The sequence below is a fragment of the Colletotrichum costaricense genome (genome assembly GCF_030867565.1).
Source record: "Colletotrichum costaricense strain IMI 309622 chromosome Unknown Scaffold_1.1, whole genome shotgun sequence".
NCBI classification, from domain to species: Eukaryota; Fungi; Ascomycota; class Sordariomycetes; order Glomerellales; family Glomerellaceae; genus Colletotrichum; species Colletotrichum costaricense.
This window is the reverse complement of record NW_026848230.1, coordinates 1,181,091-1,203,818: the sequence shown is the minus strand read 5'-3', so window position 1 is coordinate 1,203,818 and position 22,728 is coordinate 1,181,091. Positions and strand designations below refer to the sequence as shown.

The 22,728-nt window shown below is 42.0% G+C and overlaps 5 protein-coding genes across 5 annotated transcripts; 2 read left to right on the top strand and 3 right to left on the bottom strand.

Annotated features, from left to right (window-relative positions):
* Positions 1 to 10,712: 10,712 nt before the first annotated feature.
* Positions 10,713 to 12,576, top strand: CCOS01_00450 (cytochrome P450; the record flags this gene model as incomplete). Its single annotated transcript, XM_060448647.1, has 2 exons — positions 10,713 to 11,804; positions 11,866 to 12,576. 2 exons carry the CDS (start codon positions 10,713 to 10,715, stop codon positions 12,574 to 12,576), a joined length of 1,803 nt encoding a protein of 600 aa, XP_060320085.1.
* Positions 12,577 to 13,094: 518 nt separating this feature from the next.
* Positions 13,095 to 15,086, bottom strand: CCOS01_00449 (uncharacterized protein; the record flags this gene model as incomplete). Its single annotated transcript, XM_060448646.1, has 7 exons — positions 13,095 to 13,415; positions 13,486 to 13,680; positions 13,764 to 14,024; positions 14,095 to 14,447; positions 14,530 to 14,714; positions 14,780 to 14,864; positions 14,933 to 15,086. The coding sequence occupies 7 exons, from the start codon at positions 15,084 to 15,086 to the stop codon at positions 13,095 to 13,097; spliced, it is 1,554 nt and encodes a 517-aa protein (XP_060320084.1).
* A 591-nt stretch (positions 15,087 to 15,677) lies between these two features.
* Positions 15,678 to 16,206, bottom strand: CCOS01_00448 (uncharacterized protein; the record flags this gene model as incomplete). The annotated part of the gene is made up of 2 exons (XM_060448645.1): positions 15,678 to 15,874; positions 15,978 to 16,206. The coding sequence occupies 2 exons, from the start codon at positions 16,204 to 16,206 to the stop codon at positions 15,678 to 15,680; spliced, it is 426 nt and encodes a 141-aa protein (XP_060320083.1).
* Positions 16,207 to 16,780: 574 nt separating this feature from the next.
* Positions 16,781 to 21,236, top strand: CCOS01_00447 (uncharacterized protein; the record flags this gene model as incomplete). The annotated part of the gene is made up of 3 exons (XM_060448644.1): positions 16,781 to 17,344; positions 17,422 to 17,484; positions 17,634 to 21,236. 3 exons carry the CDS (start codon positions 16,781 to 16,783, stop codon positions 21,234 to 21,236), a joined length of 4,230 nt encoding a protein of 1,409 aa, XP_060320082.1.
* Positions 21,237 to 21,303: 67 nt separating this feature from the next.
* CCOS01_00446 (uncharacterized protein) lies at positions 21,304 to 22,219 on the bottom strand (the record flags this gene model as incomplete). The annotated part of the gene is made up of 3 exons (XM_060448643.1): positions 21,304 to 21,566; positions 21,637 to 21,982; positions 22,076 to 22,219. 3 exons carry the CDS (start codon positions 22,217 to 22,219, stop codon positions 21,304 to 21,306), a joined length of 753 nt encoding a protein of 250 aa, XP_060320081.1.
* Positions 22,220 to 22,728: the final 509 nt, after the last annotated feature.

Genomic DNA, 22,728 nt, shown 5'->3' with positions numbered 1-22,728 from the left:
AGAAAATAATAGGTTATAGTACTTAGTAACCTTTTATTTAAAAATAATAAGTAATATAAAGTTTAATTACGCTATTTATAATAAAAAAATATTAATAATAGTATTATACTTAGAGGAATAGCGCGCGGAGCTTATAAACTACGAATATAAGTTCGACGTTATTATAAATTATTAACTACTACTATTTTTTATAATTAAGCACCTATTTAACTTATAATAAGCCCGCTAGGCTAGTATATTAATAAACTTTAATTTTTAAATCTATTATTACTTAGAGAAAGAGAACGTACTAACTAACGTCCTATTATAAAAAATAGAAGATATTTATACTTAATAAGTACTAAAAGAAGCTAATAGGACCTAAGTCCTTTTATTATTAAAACTACTATCCCCTAATATTATAATAAAGCTACGGGTATTATTAAGTACCGTAATTAGTTAATTATAGCTTATAATTAGCTCGTTTTTATTAAAAAACGAGCTCTAGGGGTACTTACTAATAAAAAAAATTCTAAAACTTAATAAAAACCTTATTATAACGTCCCTTATACTAATACGAGTACTAGTAGCTAAAAGGTACGAGCGCTAGTTTATTTAAAATAACGGATTATTAATAATAAACGAGAAGCTCGTAATACTTAAAAAAGAGAACTTTTATATTATAATTATTTATAAAGTTTATGAGCAGAAGCTCTTTACTTATTTAAGGCGTAATAAAATTATAAAAATAATTAAATAGTAATACTACTAACTAGGCTTAATAATAAATACTTATTAATACGTATAGAACTATTATACTTATTACTAATTATAAAAACTACGTAATAAGCCCCCGGGGGAGCTAAAACTATTTCTAATACCTAACTACCCGTAATAATATATTTCTACCGACTTTATAACTATCCTTACTAATTAAAAAGGATTTAATAATATTTAAATAATAATAAACCGCTTAAGTAAGAGGGTAATATTTATTTTTTATTATAAAACTATTATAATAAAAAATATAAGCCGAATATTCTATAAATAAGTACTACTTATTTTCGGCTTACTAAAGATTATTATATTAAACCGAGGCCCCTAATTTATTTTTAATTTTTAGGGAGAGCTTTATAAAATTTATAAAGTTAAGCTATAATTATTAACGGCTAACTACCCTTAGATAGATAGCTAAATAGAGGTACTAAACTAGTATATCCTATAGTAATTAAGATTACTAATTAACTAATATTAAAATAACTAAAATAATATACTACCCGTAGTTAACTTTACTTATATTACTTAGCTTAGCGAGACTATAGGGCTATTATTATATAAAATAGAATTTAGTTATTAACTACGGCTCTTTTTTAACTAATCTAAACGAACCTACTAATTCGGCTTTATAAAAAAAAAACTAAACCGTATTAATACGTAGTATATAGCTTAAAGAATATACGAGGCTTAAGAAATTACTAAGAATAATATAAAAGTTATTTAAGTACGATATAAAAAGTATACTAACCGCTACTAGCGCCCGGATAACTTAAAACTAAAAAACTAGGTCTTTATTAATACTTTATATTAAAAATTTACCGACGTAAATAAATTATAATAACTATAGGCCGGGCTATAGCCTATTATTAGCGCTAAATAGGAGAGTATATAAATTATAAAACTATTAATAAGTAACTAGGTATACCCGGTTTTCTACTTAAATAAACTAAAAAAGGCCGCTAATAACCTATTACCTAGGTAAAACTAAGACTTATTATTACTAATTATTAATAATAATAGTAAATTAGAATACGAGGTTTTAGAAATCGTTAAATTACGTTTATATAAAAGAAAACTATAGTACTAAGTAGATTAAAAAGGGTATAATATAAATCTAACTTAGTATAATATAAAAAGCTTTAAATATATACTAGTAGCGCTCTAAGCGTTTTATTACTAATACCTAATTACTAAGGGCCTACTATAGAACTTAGATATATAGATAAAAACTACTATAGTTAGTAATTTACTATTACTAAGGGATAATAATAATATAATAGTAATAATTATAGCTATAAATTTACTAAAATAAGAAGTAATTTAGAAATTTATTTTTTAATACTACGGATAGCGCCCTTTAGTATAGAGGGGGGGGTAATATTATAATAATAAGTACCAAGGCCCTATAGGCCCTATAACTTAGCCTTAAGCTACGAGGCTAAGCTCCTAGTAATTACGTAACGAGCTAGACCGCTAGGCCTAAAGGGCTAGTTTACTAGCTTCTACTTATTATTCTATTTTTTTCCTCTTTATATTAAGTCTTTAGTTAATTAGGTTAATATAATAGCGTTCTAACCTACCTCGAGATCCCTTTCGTAATATTTATATAATATAGTTTAACTATAATAATTAATATTTTAAGTAACTAGCTACGATCTTTTATAACTATATAAGAGCGCTCATTAATAAAAATTAATTTATATAGCTTAGCTTATTACTAAGTAATTTTATACTAAACTCGTATATCTAAATTTAGGGGTATATTTAAATTAGCCCTTATATTAGGCTTATTATATATAATAATTACTATATTAATTTATTCTTTTATATTTATTTTACGTAGTACTTATATTACTTTTTTAATTATTTAGGCTCGTTAACTTATATTTAGTAATAGTAGCGAGACTAAGGTCGTTTTTAAATATACTTTAAATATTAAAAGCGTTAATATAAGACCGTTAAGTTTTATAGTATTATTATAGTATTTAAGTACCGTCTAGAGGTATTCGTTATTAGTAGAATTAGGGTTCTTTTTTTTAATAATTTTAAATACTTTTTTTAGTTATTAGTATGCCCTTTTTACTTTTTTAATACTATAGTACGTTTTTATAAGTACGATTTTTAGTTATATACTATAGGCCGTCGTATTTTTTTTAAATTCTATTAATTTAAAACTAGTATTAGTATTAGTTTTAATACTATTTAGCGGTCCTTAGTATATATTAATTTAGTTTTTCTATAAAGTTACTTATACTATTTTTATTTATAAATCCTAGAGGAATTACCCTATTTAAAATAATATAGCCTTATTAATTATATATAGGACTAGTTAACTATTTAAGTAAAAGATATTAATAACGATTTTTTAATTAAAGTTAAGTTTATTATATAATTTAAATTTGAATTTATATAGGCTTTATATCCCCCCGATAGAGCAATCTACCGGGGCCGTACTATATATTACGTATTAAGGAAAACTAAGTATATTATATTTTATACCTAATTACTAATTAAAATAGCTCCTAACTTTTTATTACCCGCTTATAGGGCGAGCTTTACTTATTCTAATATATATAGGACTTCTTAATACTAGCCTACATAAGTAACTAGGTTTAATATAATCTATTCTTTTATATAAGTATTATTATTACTTAGGGGGTCCTATAAGAGCTATTTAAAGCACTAACTTATTATTCTAACCCTATATACCTCTAGCCCGTTTATTATAACTATTATAACTAAGCCGGTATTAATATACTAAATCTTAATATCCGTACTAACTTAGCTATTTATAGTACTTATAATATTACCTAGCTAAATTCCGTATTATTAAAAAGTACTTCGCTATTTTTTAAGTATACTTATGTTAATTACGATAGTTATAGTATCGAGCTAGTTAAAGAGGGCGCCTAGCCCGAGAAAGATAAACTTATTAATAAATATCTTTAGGTTCTTATTAAAGTAGTATTTTAACTAGTTAACCTCTTAACTAGTTATTTAACTAGCTATTTAAATAGTAGTTTATATATTAATAAGTTTATTTAGTAAATTTATTTAAAAAATTTATTTAGTTTAAATAGAGAGTAGCTTTAAGTAATATTAAAAGTAATAAGAATAAAAAAAATCTTTACGAGCTCTAAAAAGTAATAAATATTAACCTATTTAACCCTTTTTTTAAAAACCTCTACGTCGCTATTAAAATTTAGAACCTTTATAATTAAAAAAGGCCGCTTCTAACTATTACGGCCGATTATTATAGCCGATTATTATAACTAACTATTATAACTAACCTTTACTATTAACCTTTTTAATTAGCGCTACTATATAATAAAGAGAGTAGCTTACCTATTCCGAATTAAATAGTAGTTTTCGTATTAAAATTACTATATTACGTTAAGTACGTACTTAGGATATATTATGCGTATTATATAGTTAAAAAGTATACTATATTATATAATTTCTTTTAAAAACGTAATCCCGTTAAGGTCGATCTTTTATACTTATAAAGCCGGAAAAAAAAACTACTATATAGGCTTTATATATTTATTTAGTATTAATAATATATTTTTATTAACTACTTTAGCGCCCCTATTTTAATATTATTATTACTTAATTATTTTAAGAGGTTATATAGCTTTATAACTAATAAGTGCCCGAATTTTTAATATAGTCGTTTAAGCTTATTTTTTATTAAGTAATTAATTAATTTTATATTATTAGTAAGCTTTATAAACGCATATTTTTATTATTATTTAACTATTTCGAAGTACTTATTACTAAAGATTCTGTTTTTTATATTATTAAATATAATACTTAGTTAATCTATGTTTTTTAAATATAAGAAAAATAGGGTATTAATAAGTAAAATATAGAAAGCTATTATTCCGAAGTACGTCTCTATTTTTATTATACTTAGGGCGACGATTTTTTTACCCGGGCCGAAGCTAATTTTTATAATACTTACTATTAATATATTAAGCGTTATTAGTGCGATTTTTTATAGCGCTTAGAATTACTCTTTTCTTTTATTGACTATTATAATACCCTAGTATTTAAGATAATTTTATAAAAATTATTTAAACCGTACTTTTTATTTATATAAAATACTTATACGAGCTTAGTATTTAAGTAATTTAAGTAATATAAAAAGGACCCCTTTAGTTATTTTTAAAATTATTTAGTACTATCTTTCTTTTTTAATATTAATAAAAATAGTATTTTCTTTTTAAGTATTAAGAAAATAGAATTCTATACTATTAGATTCGTCTTTTTATCTACTTCTATATCCGTTATTTAAGGGACCTTTTTTTATTATTTATAAATAAAAGCCTACTTATTAAGAGCTTTTATTACTTTTTATTTATTTAGCCTTATATATTTTCTAGAGGCTAATAGTATAAAGAATAAGTAGTTAATATTATTAATTTTATTATAATTTAATTCGTTAGTATAGGGGGCAAGATCTTTTTTATTTTCCGAATTTTTTAAAAGGGGCGAATACTCTAGGCCGCTATTTTAATTACTATTACTAAGTTCTATACCCCCGGATTTATTTTTATATATAATAAGGAATTAGCTAAACTAACGAGGGCTAGTTTTATTATTTATTACCCTTAACTTTTTATACTATTTATACGATTTAGTATACTCTTTTTTAGAATAGTTACTTAACTAATATTTATTTTTTTATAAATAAAGTATTACTTTTTTTATTACCCTACTTATAAATTAAATCTCTACTTATTTAATAAATCTAGGCCTCTTTACTAGCAATTATCGTATTTAGTTTTTTTTTTTTTTTTATTATATATCTAGTTAACTTAATACTATTAATAAGGGTTATTATATACTTAGAAATAAGTTTAGTATAATATTTTTATTTTAATATTAAAGCTAGATCTTAGCTTTAAGTAGAGCGTCTCGTAGTTTTTAAGTACTTAGTATAGGGTTATTTTTATTTTTAATATATACTAAACTATAATATAGAAATATCTAACTTTTTACTTATTAGTCTCCTTATTTAGCTAGGTTTTTATTAGCTTATTAATTTAATTAATAAGCTTTTTAAAGATTTTTATTTATAATTTACCTTCTATTATCCTAGTTATAAATATAAAAGAAATTATTTATAGCTTAAATAAGAGCTCTAAATTCTTATTATAAGTCTTAAAATAACTTTAAATTATATTAATAATTTTAAAAAAGTCGTTCTAATTAAGATTATATATTATTTTATAATAATAATTAGAAGCTTTGCTTATAAATATAATATTAATTATTAAATAATATTAGTATTCCCTAATCCCGACTTTTTTATAATAGTTATAAAATATTATTAAAGTTTTTTATAAAACCTCGTACTTCCTTTTAGAATATAATTTTTTTAAGAAGATTTTTTTAAAATTTATAAATTACTTTATATTTATTATTATATTTTTAGTATTTATATACGATTTTTACGTTACTACGTACTATTAGTAACTTTAGGTCGTTTATTTCTTTTTTTATTAGTTAATTAGTATTAAATTTCGTATTAGTAGCGGCGACGAGCTATAAATTAAAATAAGTAGAATTATTAATTATTATACGTTTAGTATTATATTTTACTTTTATATATCCTTTTATAATAATAGATTATTATTAATAATTATAAGAAAGAAATTTAAGTTATTTTTTTTTTAAATTTATTAAAGCGATTATACGCTCTATTAACTTATATTTAGTTTTATAGTACGAATTCTTTTTTTATAATTATTATTACTAGGATTTTATATAGTTCTTATAATTATAATTATATTAGTAATACCTCTCGCTTATAGAGGAATTTATTAATTACTTTTATAATTCCTAAGTTTATACTTACGAACTATTTATTTAGCTAGTAATTAAGGTTATTTACGATTTTATAAAATAAGGGTTACCCCTATAGCCCCTTTTTTTTATAAACCTTAGTTAAATAGATTAATATTATATTAATTTATTTACCATTAAGCTAATTTATAATTTTATATATTTATATCCCTTAATAGTTTAGGTTAATATTTACTTATTTATAAAGGATTAGGATTTTATTTAAGATTAGGTTTTTTTTTTTTTTTTTTTTACCCTAATTTATTAAAGGTCGTACTTTAGTTTATACTTATATTAGCGGTTATTAATATATTTAATTTTAATAAGGATATATTTAATTTGCGCGCTAGCTATAGTAAATCTATATTTTTATTACTTAACGAATTTATTAAGGTCTAAGTAATTCCCGCTTTTTCTTATTATTTTATTATTACTCTTGTTTTTATTATTTTTAGTAATTACTATTACTTTTTTAAATTATTAGCTATTATACTTATTAAGATTTTCTTTTTTATTTAGTATAAAAAGATAAGTTTTAATAATTCTTTTTTTAATAATAATAATAAACGTTTATATTATTATAAAAAGACGAAGTAATTAGTTTTAGGATTTTTATTAATTATTAATCTTTACTATTTTATATATTTCTAACTTTTTAAACCTCGTACTCTTTATAATTTTTAAATTATTTCTTTCTTTAACTTATTTCTTTTAGGGCGGTATTTTAAAAAAATAATTAGAAATAGATACTAAGTAGTTCGTAAAAGAGCTAGATAAGCTATTAGGAGCTAAATAGGCTATTAAATACGGTTAATAAAATTAAGCCTTTTTTTTTATAAGATTGAGGACTTAAAAAACTTATTAAAAATGCTTATTATTTCGTTATTTATACTAAGTAAGGTTAATTATTTTAGAAATCTTTTTTTTATAGCTTTTTAGTACTTTATTTTATATTTTTTAAATAGTCTTTTTTATAGCTTAATTATTATTAAATAATTATTATTTATTAATAATCCTTTTTATTATTTAGTTAATATTTTAAAATTAGTAATCTCGTACTAGGAGTTAGTATAAAAAAAAGCTTTTTAATAATATTCTAGAAGATCTTTTTTTTCCCTTTAAATCCTCGTTTTCTTAGCTTTTTTTTAAGTTAATAATAATTATAATAAGAAGTTATAAGATTACTTTAGGGTAGCCGCTTTTTTTTTAAGTTAATTTTTAAGATTTATAATATTCTTAACTCGATATTATTAAGATTTTTAAATCCCCTTTTCCCTTATTAAACCGTTCTTTATACTATATTCTTAAATAATACCTAGGGGGTAGTTAAGGGAGTTATAAAGAAGTTATTTAGATTATAAGTTTAAAATTATATTTATAAAATCCTCATAATAATAAACCTTTCTATATATTATAAATTTCTTAATTTTATAATCTTTATAAAATTATTTTTATTATTAAATAAGAATATTTATATTTAAAAATCCTTTTTTTTAATTACGCAGTACTTTTTTATATTATATTATTAAGCTTATTTATTATACTAATTAATTAAGTAAGTAGTTATTACGTAAGTATTCTTTTTTACTAATTTAATTAGTTAATTTTTAATTACGGGCCGGCTATAAGAAAGTTATTTAATAAAAAAGCTACTTAAAGTAATAATAAAAAACTAGTTACTTAAGTAGTTTTATTAATTAACGTAGTTTAATATAATAAACATCGACTTTTTATAAGTAGTAAAGGGCTATAATTATTTAATTTTATATAGTATTTAAAAATTACCTCTTTTTTTTATCTACTTTTATAAAATTAATTAATATAAATTTCTTATCTTATATAATATTAAGAAGTCGTTTTTTTTATATAATAAGATACCTTACTAATTTATAATAATAGAATTTAATTATTAATTAGTATTAGTATCCCTATTATAAAGTAGTTAGTTCGAACCGTAAGTTAATAAAAAAATTAATTAAACTATATAAATTTTTATATAAATATAAAAAGGAGGCTCTAATTATAAGTTAAGCTAGCTATAATAATTATAAATAGGGCCCCTAATTAGCCCCTATATAGTTAGCTATATACTATAATCGAATTAGACTTCTAATCCGATATTAAGAAACCGACTTTGATATTTAACTCAAACTTCAGGAACTCGTGTCAGATGTTTCCTTATACCCCACCCTGAACGCATAAGTAAGGTAGAGAAGAAGGGTCCTATGAGAGCCAATAGTGAGAGCTCTTGAGCTGAAGTTTGCGGCGTAAACTGCTTGGCTCGTGTCGGACTGTTGAAGTAGCAGTCTCTCTCATCGGCTCTCCACAACACAGAACAGTGACCCCGGAGCTAGGTAGCGACAGGGAATCTGTCGCGCTTTGATTGTCCTTCTGTATATGGTCAAAAGGTTATCAAAATTTTGCAAAGTTACCGCCAAAAAGAAGCCCATACTCTCTAGAAGAAGAGCAAACATGACAACTGACATAGTATCTGATATCTTATCGTCCGAACCAACTCCGCATGACCAACAACTTGCCATCCCCGTCCATCCCAGACGTCAAGTGTTACTGCTCTTTAAGCATGCTGAAATGAACTCAAGTTTTGAGACCATCAACTACTCCAATTCCCATCCAATTCCCAACCATCGAATGGTTCCCTACTTTACTTTTCATGAAACGCCAAAGCCCTCGTGCCCTAGTCGCCAGACACGAAACTGGCCCACTTCAACGGTCCAAACCCACCAAACACCCACCAAAATAGCAAGTGACTTTGATAGTGCCGCTCTTTCGCTGCTGACGTCAACAAGATCCTTTCAGCTCATCTCGAGCTTATCCCCGATGGCACAATTGGCTAGCGCGTCAGACTGTTAATCTGGAGGTTGGTGGTTCGAGCCCACCTCGGGGAGTTGCAGTGGTTAAAATCCACCAAGGCCTTCGCTTTTATGTTTTTTGGTTGTGATTGAGGACATTTCTGTGTTTTCTCGACTCTTTTGTCTCTCGCAAGCAGCTGTGCCGCATCTCGAGCATCTGTGCAGATTAAAGTTAAAAACTTGAGACAACTCCTGGAATCCCAGTCGTACTTAATCATCGATCATATCTCACCTGGTTTTTGATTGACCGCTACTTTGCTTTTTCTTGTTCGTCAATTCATTGATACGTAGTACACAGACGATCTAAGACATCCATCTAGTGGAGCAGCTGGCATCGCTAAAGCTTTCGACTCGATGAGTCGACATGGGGCCGCAAATGTCTCTCGCTTCACAGCCCCCAGGAGGTAGAAATTTCAATGTGAATCGCTTGGGTTTACTCAAGCATCCATGCCAGGCCATCACCCACTTTGGTCCAACTAAACAATGCCAAAGAATGCTGCGAGCTGCTTTCTTCACAGCATTTCAGCCTCATGTCTGTAAGTAGCCATAGGCACGACGCCTCTCGAACGATCTGTGTTCAGACAAAGACTTGTCACTTGCTGCTAGCCCTGACAACCCGAATTGCAAAAGGAACGTGGGCACGCCACAGCACGCTAAGACCACGCCTAAGATCCCGAGGCAGAGGCTCACGCTCAGCATGCTTTCTAGCCCTGAGCCCCGTCAACTGGAGAAGAGAAGAGCTTGTGTCAGACTGTCAGTGGAAGCCCTACAGGGGACCGCGATGATTCGTTCGGGGATCATCCTTACCTGGCATAGAATCTCCTCGACCCGTCGCTCAACCCGCCCGCGAGTCGATTGCCGTGTCGGGAAAGACGCTCGCCAGGGGCCCAATCTGATGACACTTTAATTATTTGCCCTTCTGCCATGGTGGAGTAAGCTGCCGCAATCGGTGATCCGTGGGCTATCTACGGCGGTCCAGGCACCTGGAGTTCATCGTGGAGGGGGCTTCAGAACGCACTTTGCAGTTCGGAGAACACCCACACTCCCACCAGATAACGGCCAAAATTCCATCCCGAACCCGCTATTGCTATCTTCCTTGCACGGAAGCTTTGATTCTATAAAGATTGTCACGCCGGCTGAACCATTCAAGCTTATCCGGATGTCAAGACGGAGGGCCTACGTCATTACACCTGTTTCGCTGGGCCAGCGTTACTACAACCGTCCACCCCCATCACGATGTTAGGCACCGCGCTTCCGGAGCGCACATTGGGCGACCAACGTGCTACTGTAATAGGATTCTCCTTCTCCACATCGAATTTTGCCATCTTTGCCGTAGCAGGTCTTGTATTGTATGTCTTATACAACTGGGCTCTACCCAAGCCGATCGCCGGAATCCCCTACAATGTCGAAGCGACGAAGCGCTTGTTGGGAGACATCCCGTCCGTCCTCGAAGGAATCAAACGCACTGGCGAGTTCAACGCTTGGGTCAACGAGCAGGCGGAGAAATTCAAATCGCCACTCTTTCAAGTCTTCGTCCGTCCCCTCGGCAAGCCGTTGTTGATCCTCTCCGACTTCCGTGAAGCCCAAGACATCTTGATGCGACGAAAGGACTTTGATCGGTCGTCCCTCGATGCCGACCTCTTGGAGGGCGCGGGACGCAACCACCACATCCACCTCAAGACTGGCGACGAGTGGAAGAGGCACCGCAGGCTCCTCCAGGACCTCATGTCGCCGCAGTTCCTCAACGAAGTCGCAGCGCCGACGGTTTATGCCGGGGTCTCGAGATTGATCCAGTTGTGGAATGATAAGGCGCGCATTGCAGAGGGACGCCCGTTCTCTGCGGAGCTGGATATCTACTACGGTTCTCTGGACGCCGTCATGACGTTTACATTTGGCGGTAGCTTCCCCAGCAGCGCGTTGCGCCCGACAGCGGACCTCGTCAAGGGGCTTGGTGCGGAGGATATCAGTCGTTTACGGGGTTCAGGTCTCAGCAGCGACGAGGCGTTGGAATTTCCAACGGAAGAGTGTGACGAGAAGATTCAAGCGACGCTCGGTGTAGCGAACTCGATTGAGTACCTCCAAGGCTCACCGATCCCGAGACTCAAGTGGTGGTTCGTCGAGAGACTTCCCTCATTACGTCGCGTCTTCCACGTCAAGAGAACATATGTGCGAGAAGAGATCTATAAGGCTCTGAAGAGGCTGCAGGAGGTCGGCGATGAAGAGTCTAAGGTTCTGTCCGCTGTTGAGCTGGTAGTGCTCCGGGAAAAGAAGCTGGCAGAGAGTGAGGGAAGGGCTCCGGACTTTTTCTCCGAGATCATGGTTGATGAAGTAAGTGCCAGACGTTTCACCGGAAAACTACAGCTCGGAATTGTGCTAACATCTATGCCAGATCTTTGGCGTAGTTGTCGCAGGACACGATACAACCAGCACCACCATGTGTTGGGGTATCAAACTCCTCGCAGACAACCCCCAGAAGCAGACCGACTTGCGCGAAGCGCTCCGAGCCACATTCCCCGATGCCGTCGACGAGCAACGCAGTCCGACCGTCAAGGAACTCGCAGGAAACACTACGAAAGTCCCGTATCTTGATGCCGCCGTGGAAGAGATCCTCCGATGCGGCGGGGCTACCCCGCTCGTCGACCGCGAAGCAACCTGCGACACCGAGCTGCTAGGACACCACATCCCCAAGGGCACAGTAGTAATGTGTCTGAACAAGGGCCACAGCATGATGAAACCGGCATTCAACGTCGAAGAGTCAAATCGCAGCCAGAGCAGCCAGAGTGCCAAAGCCCGGGCTTGGGATGACGACGATATCGGGCAGTTCAAGCCAGAGCGTTGGCTCGCCGAGTCGCCCAGTGTCCCCGGCGGGCTCGAGTTTGACCAGCAGGCAGGACCCCAGCTCGCCTTTGGTCTGGGTACTCGTGGCTGCTTCGGAAGGAGGTTGGCTTACTTGGAATTGAGGATCATTTTGGCGCAGATTGTGTGGAACTTCCAGCTTCTTCCGTGCCCGAGAGAATTGTCTGGCTATAGTGCCAGGGAGGGCCTGACATACAAGCCGAAGGATTGTTACGTGCGTCTACTAGCACTTGGAAACAAATAGAAGGAGGACTCTTTATCAAAGTGATTGAAATCTTCAAGGCATTTTTTTTTTTTGCAGACGCCTTATCAAGGAAGACGAACGAGCCCAAGCTATCAAGGGGCCCTTCTCAACTTCTTGTTGCTGGAACTTCTGGCTAGTGATGTCTAGAAGACATTGAGCAACAACTTGTTAGATGGCAGGAAGATAAATCTGCTCAAGTGCATCACTTGCAAAGCATATTGCAGTAAGGTAAGTACTAGTATTGAGATTCTTCTGCGAACTAGTTGTATCAGATAGCCACCTTGCCTCTTCCCCTCCCTTCTGCCCTCTTTTCCTCTCCGATAAATACTTCTTTGAAGTGGTGGAGACCCCCGCGGCCTTCACCCCCCTCCTCTCTCTAAACCATCTGGCACTCAGAGTAGCCGCTCCACCGAAGCCAATGCATCAATTACCTTACCAAGGGTCACAGTTTCGTGCTCTTACATACTCAGGGTCACACATCATGCTTGATTGCCCTTTGATGGAGCCGACCGGCCTCGTCAGCCGCGCTTTCGAGTGATGGGAAAGCGGCGGGATGGCGATGGTGGGGGCCTACTTTCGACGGCATGTTGCCTGGCGGAAGGAGGAGAAAGAGGAGGAGGTTTGTTGTAGTTACCCTGGTCTTCATCGACGTCATCTCCGAGATCTTTCAGGGCCCTCGTCGCCTTCTTCTTTTTCTTCCGTATGTACGTGTAGAAGTAAGCAGCCACCGTAAAGACCGTGAAAATGAGCCAGACGAGGACGAAAACCCAGAAATCCCTCGCGATGGCAATTTTGCGGGTCTTCTCGTTGAAGGAAAAGTAGTTGCTTCCGAACAATGACTGCAAGCGGAGGCATGTATGAGCATACTTAATCAACCCAACTGTACATAGGTTTTTGGGCTACACTTACGCCGACGAAACTGCCCGGAAGATAGATGGCAGAAATGATGGTGATGATACGTACGATGGCACTGTCGTCCACCGTGTTCTCAGTCAGGTCCTTTAGCTTGAGCGTTACAACGCCCGTGTTCTTAATGTGTGTCTTCATCTCGCGGGTGAGGAGCTGCAGCTCTTGCTGATTATGCAGCGAGAGCGTATACGATGCCTAAATGAGTCAAGGAAGAGAACGTCAGGCACTTTCTAACTGGCAGTACGCTAGGTAATCTGACAGAGAAAGAGGATACTAACTAGCTCAACCGTGTTATCCACTCTTTGACGAAGCACAGCCGAGCTGTCGATGTATCCGCGTAGCATGGTCTCCATGGACCGGAATTCGGCGGCCAGGAACTTCCCGGTAGAGAGGATGCAGCCTGTGACCTCAAGATTGCTCTGGCAGCAGGCGCTGGCGAAGAGGGCGAGATCATTGGTATTTCTCAGCTCGCGTACGCTCTTGAAGGTCACCCAGACGTTGTGATCCATCTTGGCATGAGGTACCATAGCTGTATTGAGCTTCATAGGTAGACAGGTTAGAAGTGTCAGTCTCATCAGGGAAACTACCGAAACTCTTCACTTCACGTACCACTTTAGAGAATCTATCACCTAGATGGCGGAGGTATGCTCGCCAGTTGTCGAGGTAACAGGATAGGATATAATGGTGCAGCATCGCCGGCTGCGAGCAAAGGTCTCGCTTGAAGACGTTGACCGTCGGAGTGCTCTTGTCGTCGAGCTCCTCTGAGCACTCCGTCTCTTCCTCCTCCTCGACGAGATCCCGGAGCGTCTCCGCCAGCTCACTAGCGGGCTGACAGTGCAGTAGTATGAAGAGGTCGAAGCCGGGCGTGTGCTGGTGGTAGACACCAACATGCCGGAAGGACCACGCGTCGGGACCGGATCGGTCGTTCCGCTCCACGAAATTGAGCTTGTAGAGTAGCGTGTCTAAAGTTACCAGGAGTTCTCAGAATGAATTTCTCTCAAGAAACAGGAAGGGAAGTAATAAAGGGTGCAGGGAAAGCCTCACATGCGTCGTCGCCCTGAGGCACAAAGCTGCTGTTGGCGCTGCCGGCCTCGGACTGGTGAGGCTCGTCGCCGAAGGACAGGAGCACTCGTAGGAACTCAGCACGCACTTGATACCTATCGAATAGTTTGCCGGCTATTGACGAGGTGATCCGGAGCGGGTTGATGGTTCTGGCCGACGATATGGAGCTAGATCACAGACGAAGATTAGCCCGAAGCCCGATGAAAGCAATTCTGGTCCAGAGGTGACAGACATTATACGTATGCCCGCGGTGGGCGCAGTGTCGAGAACGTGACTGAGGTCATCTTCTTCCTTGACGATGCTTGCGTGGAATTTGTCTATAACCTTGCTGTCAACCAATGTTTATTCCACACATGCGTCGAGGAGGGGTGATAATGAAGCATACTGTCGTTGTTGTTGTCAATATCCAGTACATCAAAGAGCGTCTCCGAGTCTTTGGAGGCAAACGCCGTCACTGCCAGATCATCCAATTGGTTGCGGAGCCCAGCGAGATTGAAGCCACTCTGCTGATGCGCAAAGTATTGATCCCAGCCGCTCATCGTGCCCGTGAAGCTTTCAAGTTCTTGAAGCGAGATCAGTCAGTCCGTGGAGGGATCCAAGAGGACTCCAGACCGTCATATGGAAACCACTCGTGATGATGCGCATGAGGCATGGAGCAGAGCAGGGCAAGGCTGGTCGATAATTTGCCCTGCGGTATGCCCGCGGCTGTGGCAGAAGCGTTTGCGGCTCGGCCCGGTTCTCACAGCCTGATTTGCCTTTTCATGCCATGCAGCCGGCAAGCTAGACGGACCGGAGTTGGGGTGGGTTGATTATTGAAGTAGTTTGCGCGGAAGAAAAAGCAGATGCGAGCAGCTTTCATTCCCCAAAGATCAAGTTCTGACAACTTTCACCGGGAAACATTCAACGCAAATAGGAGGATTTCTCGGTGGGAAACGGACGGAACGAGACGGGAACAGGAGAGTAGAATGCGACTGAACCTCTTGTGTGACGATATCAGCCTCCGAAGTGTGGTAACACAGAGAGTTACACAGAGAGATAACAAGCCCCCGTGCCCCCTTTATCCGAGGGAGGGAGGAAACATGCCTGACATGCATGTCACCGTCACCCGATTACCCTGGCCCACACCCTCTTTACTTCGCTTCCCAATTTAATTCGCCCACTTCACGAGGCTGCGGTGATGGGTGCCACATTGGATACACAACGCCCGACAAGCGCTTATCTTCGGCTGGAGGTGCCGCCTCCTTTCCGCCGCTCTCTCCGCCTCCGTTCCCTCCTTGCAGCCTCCCGAGCAGCATCGCGCCGGTCAGCAATCTGAGTGACAATCTCCCTGTTTGCAACTGTTAGTATCGGCTCGGTATCGGCACCTGCCGTTGCGGCGAGACATGCCTTAGCTCGGTCTGTCCAGAATCGACACACGTCAGCCAGCATACCAACGATAGGATGGGGGAAGCCCAAGGTATTCCTCACCTCTTGAAGTTGCTCTGGGCAGTCAAAGTACCAGCGGTCGTTCTCGTGCTGTTCGAACAGTTGGATTACTGTTTTCTCCCTAGAAGAGGTGAGCAAGATGAGGAGGAGGAACACGGACTGCGATGCAAAAGTCAATATGGTCTCCATATCTCTCCTGGAGTAGGACCAGAAGCTCGGAGCCGAGAGTGACATATCGTGATAGTCTCTGAGGTAGGACGTTGCGCACTAGGTCCATGGTCGAGCGTGGCACGGATTCACTTCGCCGACTCTGTTGCCGTGATCCATGCGATGGGAGGTAGAAGAAGGATGCTGATGGGATGGGACGGAGCAGAGGATAAAGGAGGAGCCTCGTCGTGGGTACCGTGGAATCACGAAGGAGAGGCTCACTTACGATATTGGCCTTTTGTAATGATGGAGGGATGTTGTACGACATTTGAGAGGCTGGCCGAAGACTTGAGAGGTCAGTAGACACAAGAAACAGCGCCGCGAGTCAATGACATTGCATGGTAGGTGGTGGACCAACGTAGAGGCCGGAAGGCTGGAAGCTGATGCGCTGTTCGATCCCTCCCTCCACTTCGCCCTAGGTTGCCTCGCAAAGAGAGGAGAGCTGAGGTGGCGAGTCGGTTCAGCCCAACAGACAGTCAGCAATGTGTAGAGGCGTTCCTCGTCCATAGTTGAGTACTAGGGAGTCTCTATATCTCCTCTCAGAGTGTCTCCAACTCACGACCTGGTTCAGACAACGTTGCGTCTCGATAACCCAGGGCAAATGGAAAATAACACAGATGCCTTACAGAAAAGGGCGCGGAGGGAACGGCAGCTCCTCCGGATGTGCGACGGACTGCCTGCAATTCAGGTCCGTCCAAAGCCCGAACTAGACTCGCCCTTCCACCGCCCCTTTTTCCTTGCTTCCAGGGTTCGCAAGCTCTGGGAACACCAGGGTAACTTAGGAGATGTCCTGTTCAACCTTGAAAAGCAACAGTTGAGTTCCATCTGGAAATATTCACTCTTGTTCGTCACCTTCCTGGCCTACATCGAGGTTCCGCCCTCGTTTTACGCGCACATCTCCAACCTACTTTTCAAAGATGGTGATGACACAACACCCCGGTACCGAGACACGGAGATGCCGTATAGTGAAGCAGATCTCGAAGCGCTGGGTCTATCGCGAGGTAAAACAGCTAGGTGGGAAGAGCAATACCTATTTACTCCGGCGACGATCATCCTGAACCCGCAAGCGGCGCCGGCAATACAAGTCATTCAGAACTCGCTGACGCGGATTCCGTTCATGGAATGCGACCCAGGACAGGAGCATGGCGGATACGGCGATGTGAAAGTAAGCACCTTTATGACGGGCCTTGCCTGTTTTTTCCATCGGATTTAATGCACGCTAACATGTCATTTCTTGCAAAGTTCTTCAAGCTAGCGCCTGAATACGTCGTAGATGAAGATCCTAGCCCTCGAAGCTGGGTGCCGGTATGTACTTTAACTACATCCAAACTTCTCTTCCCTTGTGCTTCAAACGCTTCAGATTGTACTACGAACAATCTCCATCTATGCCACTATACGGGAATCAAGGTCATCAAAACATCGTCACGTTATCACTGACATCACGAACGTACAAGGAACATCAACGACAACCTCTCGTCGTCGCCGTAAAGTCTTTCCACAACCATGACGATGGCCTCGCCGAGGCGGATAACATGCGCCTCCTCCGCCAGGGTAAGGCCGGAGACCATAGCATCTCGCTCTGTAACGCTGTCGTCGAACATGGGAGCAGCGGGGGCTTCTCCTCCTCGAGGCTCTTGATCTTCTTCCCTCGTGCCGAGCTCGGTGACTTAGGTCAGTTTCTACACGGCGGGCAGCACGGCGATGGTGACGTAGTAAGGTCGTACGACTTCAAAGAGCGGTTCCCGCACGCCCACGCCCATGGTTGGGGCAACTCCGAGCTCGCCCGAGCACTACTACACCAGTGCGTCAAGCTCGCTGGCGCCCTACTGTTCCTTCACTCAGGCTTTCCCGCGTCTTCGGAGAGCGGCGAAATGTGGGTGCGGTGCGCACACATGGACCTCAAGCCCAACAACATCATCATATTCGGTGGTGACGGCGCCGTGGGCCGCTGGAAGCTGTGCGATTTTGGCATTTCCGTACTCAAGAACGAGGAAAGCCAGGGCCACGCGGCGGATGACCGTCATATTTCCTATTATAGCCAGGCGACCTTTAACACCAACGCGCGGCGTGGGCGAGGCCAGTACCAGGCCCCGGAGGTGCCCGAGTTCTGGGTCCCGTACCTTGCGGAAAGCGCCCGGAGCGGCGGTACAGACACGGGCACAGGCACGGCCGCATTTGTGGGGCGTGTCGGCCGGTCCGCCGATATCTGGTCGTTCGGCTGCATCTTCGCCGAAGTTCTGGCCTTTGCCCTTGGCGGGCCGCGAAACGTCGAGGGCTTCCTCGCGGCGCGGAGGCAAGTCTTCAACAATATCCGGGACGGCAATTTTCACTCGCCAAGCAACAGCAACAGCAACAGCAACAGCACCAGCACCAGTACGTCGTTGTCGAGTCACATGGTCCGGCCTCAGGTGCTGCAGTGGCTCGACGAACAATGTGCCACGGCTACGTCGCCCGTCTGGGCTAACTGCTGGGCCGGTCATGTCACGCGGATCTTGCGTGTTGACCCGCGAGAGAGGCCAGACGCGCAGGCACTAGAGCGTCAAGTACACCATGTCTGGGATGACGCGCTGAAGTGCCCAAGAGAGGCGACATCCAAGTGCCAGGCTTTTCGGTATGAACCTGAACCGCAAAACGTGTCGGAAAGTCCGCTTGATAAAGAGCTGGCCGCAGTCCCCAAAGCCTCCTCCTTGCCTCCTCCCCTATCACTTACTTATCCTCCCGTTCCCGCTCCGGCAACAGAGGCGGCGACCCTCTCCAACGTCTCTTTTGAGGTACCTGTCAGCTCTAACCCCCATTTCACCGGCCGTGAGAAGATCATAGCCGAGATGGAGAACTTCTTCTCTGAGGATGGCCACTACGCCACGCAACAGAAGCGCCTCGTGCTGACGGGCCTCGGGGGCGTAGGCAAGACCCAGATCGCCACGGCATTCGCTTACGATGCCTACAACGCCGGCCGCTACGCTACAGTCCTCTGGGTCTTTGCTGTAGACGAGCAGGAGGTCATCAAGTCGCTCACACAGCTGGCCAAGACGCTGGGGCTCGTTCCCAAGATCACCACGTCTCACGAAGACCGCGGGCAGCAGGACATGCCAGTCATGGCGCTCGCGCTTCTGCAGTGGCTTTCGCGCGAGGAAGAGCAGGAGTCGCGTCGGTGGCTCCTAGTCTTTGACAATGTCGACGATCTAGACAATCTTGACGTCTCGCGGTTCTTTCCCCGCGTGCCGTGGGGCCATATCCTCATCACGAGCCGCCGCAAGGAGGCCCGCCGACTAGGCCACCAGGTCGAGGTCGGCATGATGGAAGAGGAAGAGGCCGTAACCCTTCTCAAGAATTGCTCTGGCCGTCGCGGAGACGATGAAGAAGAAGCTGCGCGCCATGTCGCTCACAAGTTGGGATACCTCCCGCTGGCCCTCGATCAGGCCGGCGCCTACATCACGGGACAATCCATCGACTTTGCCGAGTACATGGATCTCTACCGCGTGAGCCACGACCAGCTACTTCGGCATAAGCCACCGCGCGCCGTCTGGTCGTACGAGCAGACCGTCTTCACCACTTGGGAGATCTCATTCCACGCAGTGGCCACCAGGAACCCCGTCGCCGCGCGCCTCCTCGACCTAGCGGCCTTCTTCTACTCGGACGGTGCCCCGTTCGCGCTCATGTGCGAACTCGCGCAGATCCGCGGGCCGGAGCTCCAACAACGGCTCCTCCTACGAGACTTTGTCGATTTCGTCCAGACGCCGGCCGACTACGATCGGCTTGTCCGCCAAGTGCCACCGGAACTTATGGTCCCACATCTGCAGGTAGTCGAGGCCATCGGCACTCTTGCGTCCTTCTCGCTCGTGGACCAGAAGACTATGTCAACTCATCCGCTCGTCCACTACTGGCTCAGGGAGCGGCAGTCGAGCGCGGACAGGACCAGGAGCGGCCGCGCAGCCATCTTTCTCGCCATACGTGCCATCGTCAACGCCTACGACGCGTCGCGCTTCGCTGAGGGCGAGGCATTATATCCCTATCTCTGTATCTGCCTCGAAAATCTCTATGACACGCCGGAGCTTCTCAGCGACACGGAGCTTAATAAGATCGGTGCCTGCATGATCGCCCTTGACGCCTGGGTTCCCGTCTCCCTCGACCACGGCACGCTGTATCGCGCCGACCGCTTCTTCAACCTTGTCGCCGCCCACAGCGAGCACGCGGACTGGCGGATCCCCGACGGGTTGCTGGCGGTGCGCCGCGCCTTTCGGCTCATGAGCATGGGGCGGCGGAGGGAGTGCAGCGACCACTGCGCTCGCTACCTCGCCACATTTCACCAGCGCTCGCGATTGGACAAGATGTACGCCTCGTCCCTGGCACAGACCTGTGCCCCCTGTTTTTTCCGCTTAGGAGACTACGACCGCGCCGAGCAGATATATGAGTACTTGGATGACTCACTCGACGACTCGGGCGCAATGCTGGCTCGTAAACAGTTGGTTCTCGGCGCCATCAAGATCGACCGGGGCTTGCCGGGCGAAGCCGCGGCCGTGCTCGAAGGATGCGCACGCGAGCTGCAGAGAGGCATCGGCCAAAACCACTTTTTGCTTCGCGTGTGGCACCAGCTCATGGCCAGATCTCGCCTGGCGCAGAGACGGCCGGCCGAAGCCGAAGCTCAGGTTATGAAGGGGCTGGCGGTACGGATGAACATGCTTGAAGGCGGCAAACTGGAGTTTACCTTTAGTGACTACGAGCTCGCAGAGGTATACTCTCAAGCTCTCCGGGCGCAACGGCGCTTCAGAGAAGCGAAGGCCTGGATAATCGCGCTGCTGGAAAAGACGGCGTCGGAGAAGCCGCGACCTGCCCGGAGCCTTGCGGAGCTGTCGCTGATCATCATCGAGATCGACGAAGCGACGGCCCTATTTGGGGGTAGCCAAGAGGAGAGACGAAGTATTCATGAATTGATGACTAGGGCAGAGCGCAAGTTTGTCGAGGCTGCGGCGGTCTACGAGCTGGAATGGAATAGAGGGATGTGGTCATTCAAGCACTTTCACCAGACACTGGCGGAGTTTAAAGAGAGGCTCGTGTAAGGGGCATCTTGATCTGGAGAAGTAAGCTTAATAGAAAAGGTGTTATTTCGTTCCATTCAACTTCACTTCACGCATCCGTCACGTCCTTGACGCGCTTTACGTCCAGCGTCTTCCCCCCATAGGCTGCTACCAGCTCGATGACCTTATGGATGGCCTCGACCTCCTCCGGCTCCATGCCTACACGTAGGCAGGCCCTTAGATGCCAGTACGTCGGGTCTTGAAGATTCTGTGTCATAATCGCGGGGGTCACGACGAGCTCCGTCTCCTGTATATCGAGGATGCGATGATCCGAGAGGAAAAGGCCATAGGACACGTTGACCGATATCCATGCTGGTGAGCGCAGTGTTAGAAACTCCAACACCCAGACAATATGGATATGGGCTTCAAGGGATGAACTCACGGATATCCTTGTGGGCATGTAGCACCTCGACGGGGGCGCCCACCTCGCTCTTATACAGCACCTTGAGCACAGCCGCGGCGCGCTTCGACGTCTCGGGCCCGATCTGCCAGTCCTCGCGCGAGCAGGACTGATCCGTGTCCTCGGGCCTCTCGACCTCCGAGACTGACGTGACGGCCTCGATGACGACGGGGATGCCATTAATGATGATGCACTTGACCATGGCCTCGCGCAGGCGGCGGATGAGGGCTTGGCGCTCAGTGGGTGTCTGGTACTGGGGCTGGGCCACCAGATGTGTGTAGAGACTCCCAGCAAGCTTCTGTTGGCCTAAACCGATGAGCGAGGCGATCTAGATGAGCAGCCTGTCAGTCTTGGTCTTCCGATAGAATCCCACTCAGTGACGATTTGGACTGGAGTTAGTTGAAGCGAAAGGTCTTCATACGACGGTCAAGTACCATCCATGCTCGCGGAATCGCGGCGGGAAGCCGGCCTCGGCCTTTTCGAAGAGCTCTGTCAGAGCAGCCGGCGTGGTGGCCGTGGTGGGAGTGCTGGTCAGCGCGGTGTTGGTAACGGTATCGTCCATCATAGCTGGTCGAGTCGCCATAGTGCTGACATATCGTAACGACCTGGTCCGATTCTGAATCGCCACGAGGAGGCCCCTTGGTATTAAAGTAGGCCGAAACGGGCTGCGACTTGGGGCTCTCAAGGGGTGGGATCGGGAGAGAGGCCGCACCGCTACTTTGCCCGGTCGGACAGTGCGAAAGAATCTCATTAGAATGAACGCGCCAGGTCGTTAGGTTGGAGTGTGTCTATAGACAGTTTGCGAGAGCACTATCTCTAGGCTGTACGAGGACAGGATGTTGCGGGCGCGGGAGTTTGCTTTCTGTTCATCTTCCCGTGAAACTCTTCAGTCTCCAAAAATGCTCTACGAGACCATTTAATCCGACCAAAGCTGGCGTACTCTTCTCTGTACCACCTGAAGCCCAACGCTTGGTAAGTTGTCCTGAGTACAGACTCCAAGAGAGACAACATCCTAGAGAATGAGAAAACAAGGCTGTCTGACGATATGCATCAGCCCGGATAATGACGGAACCA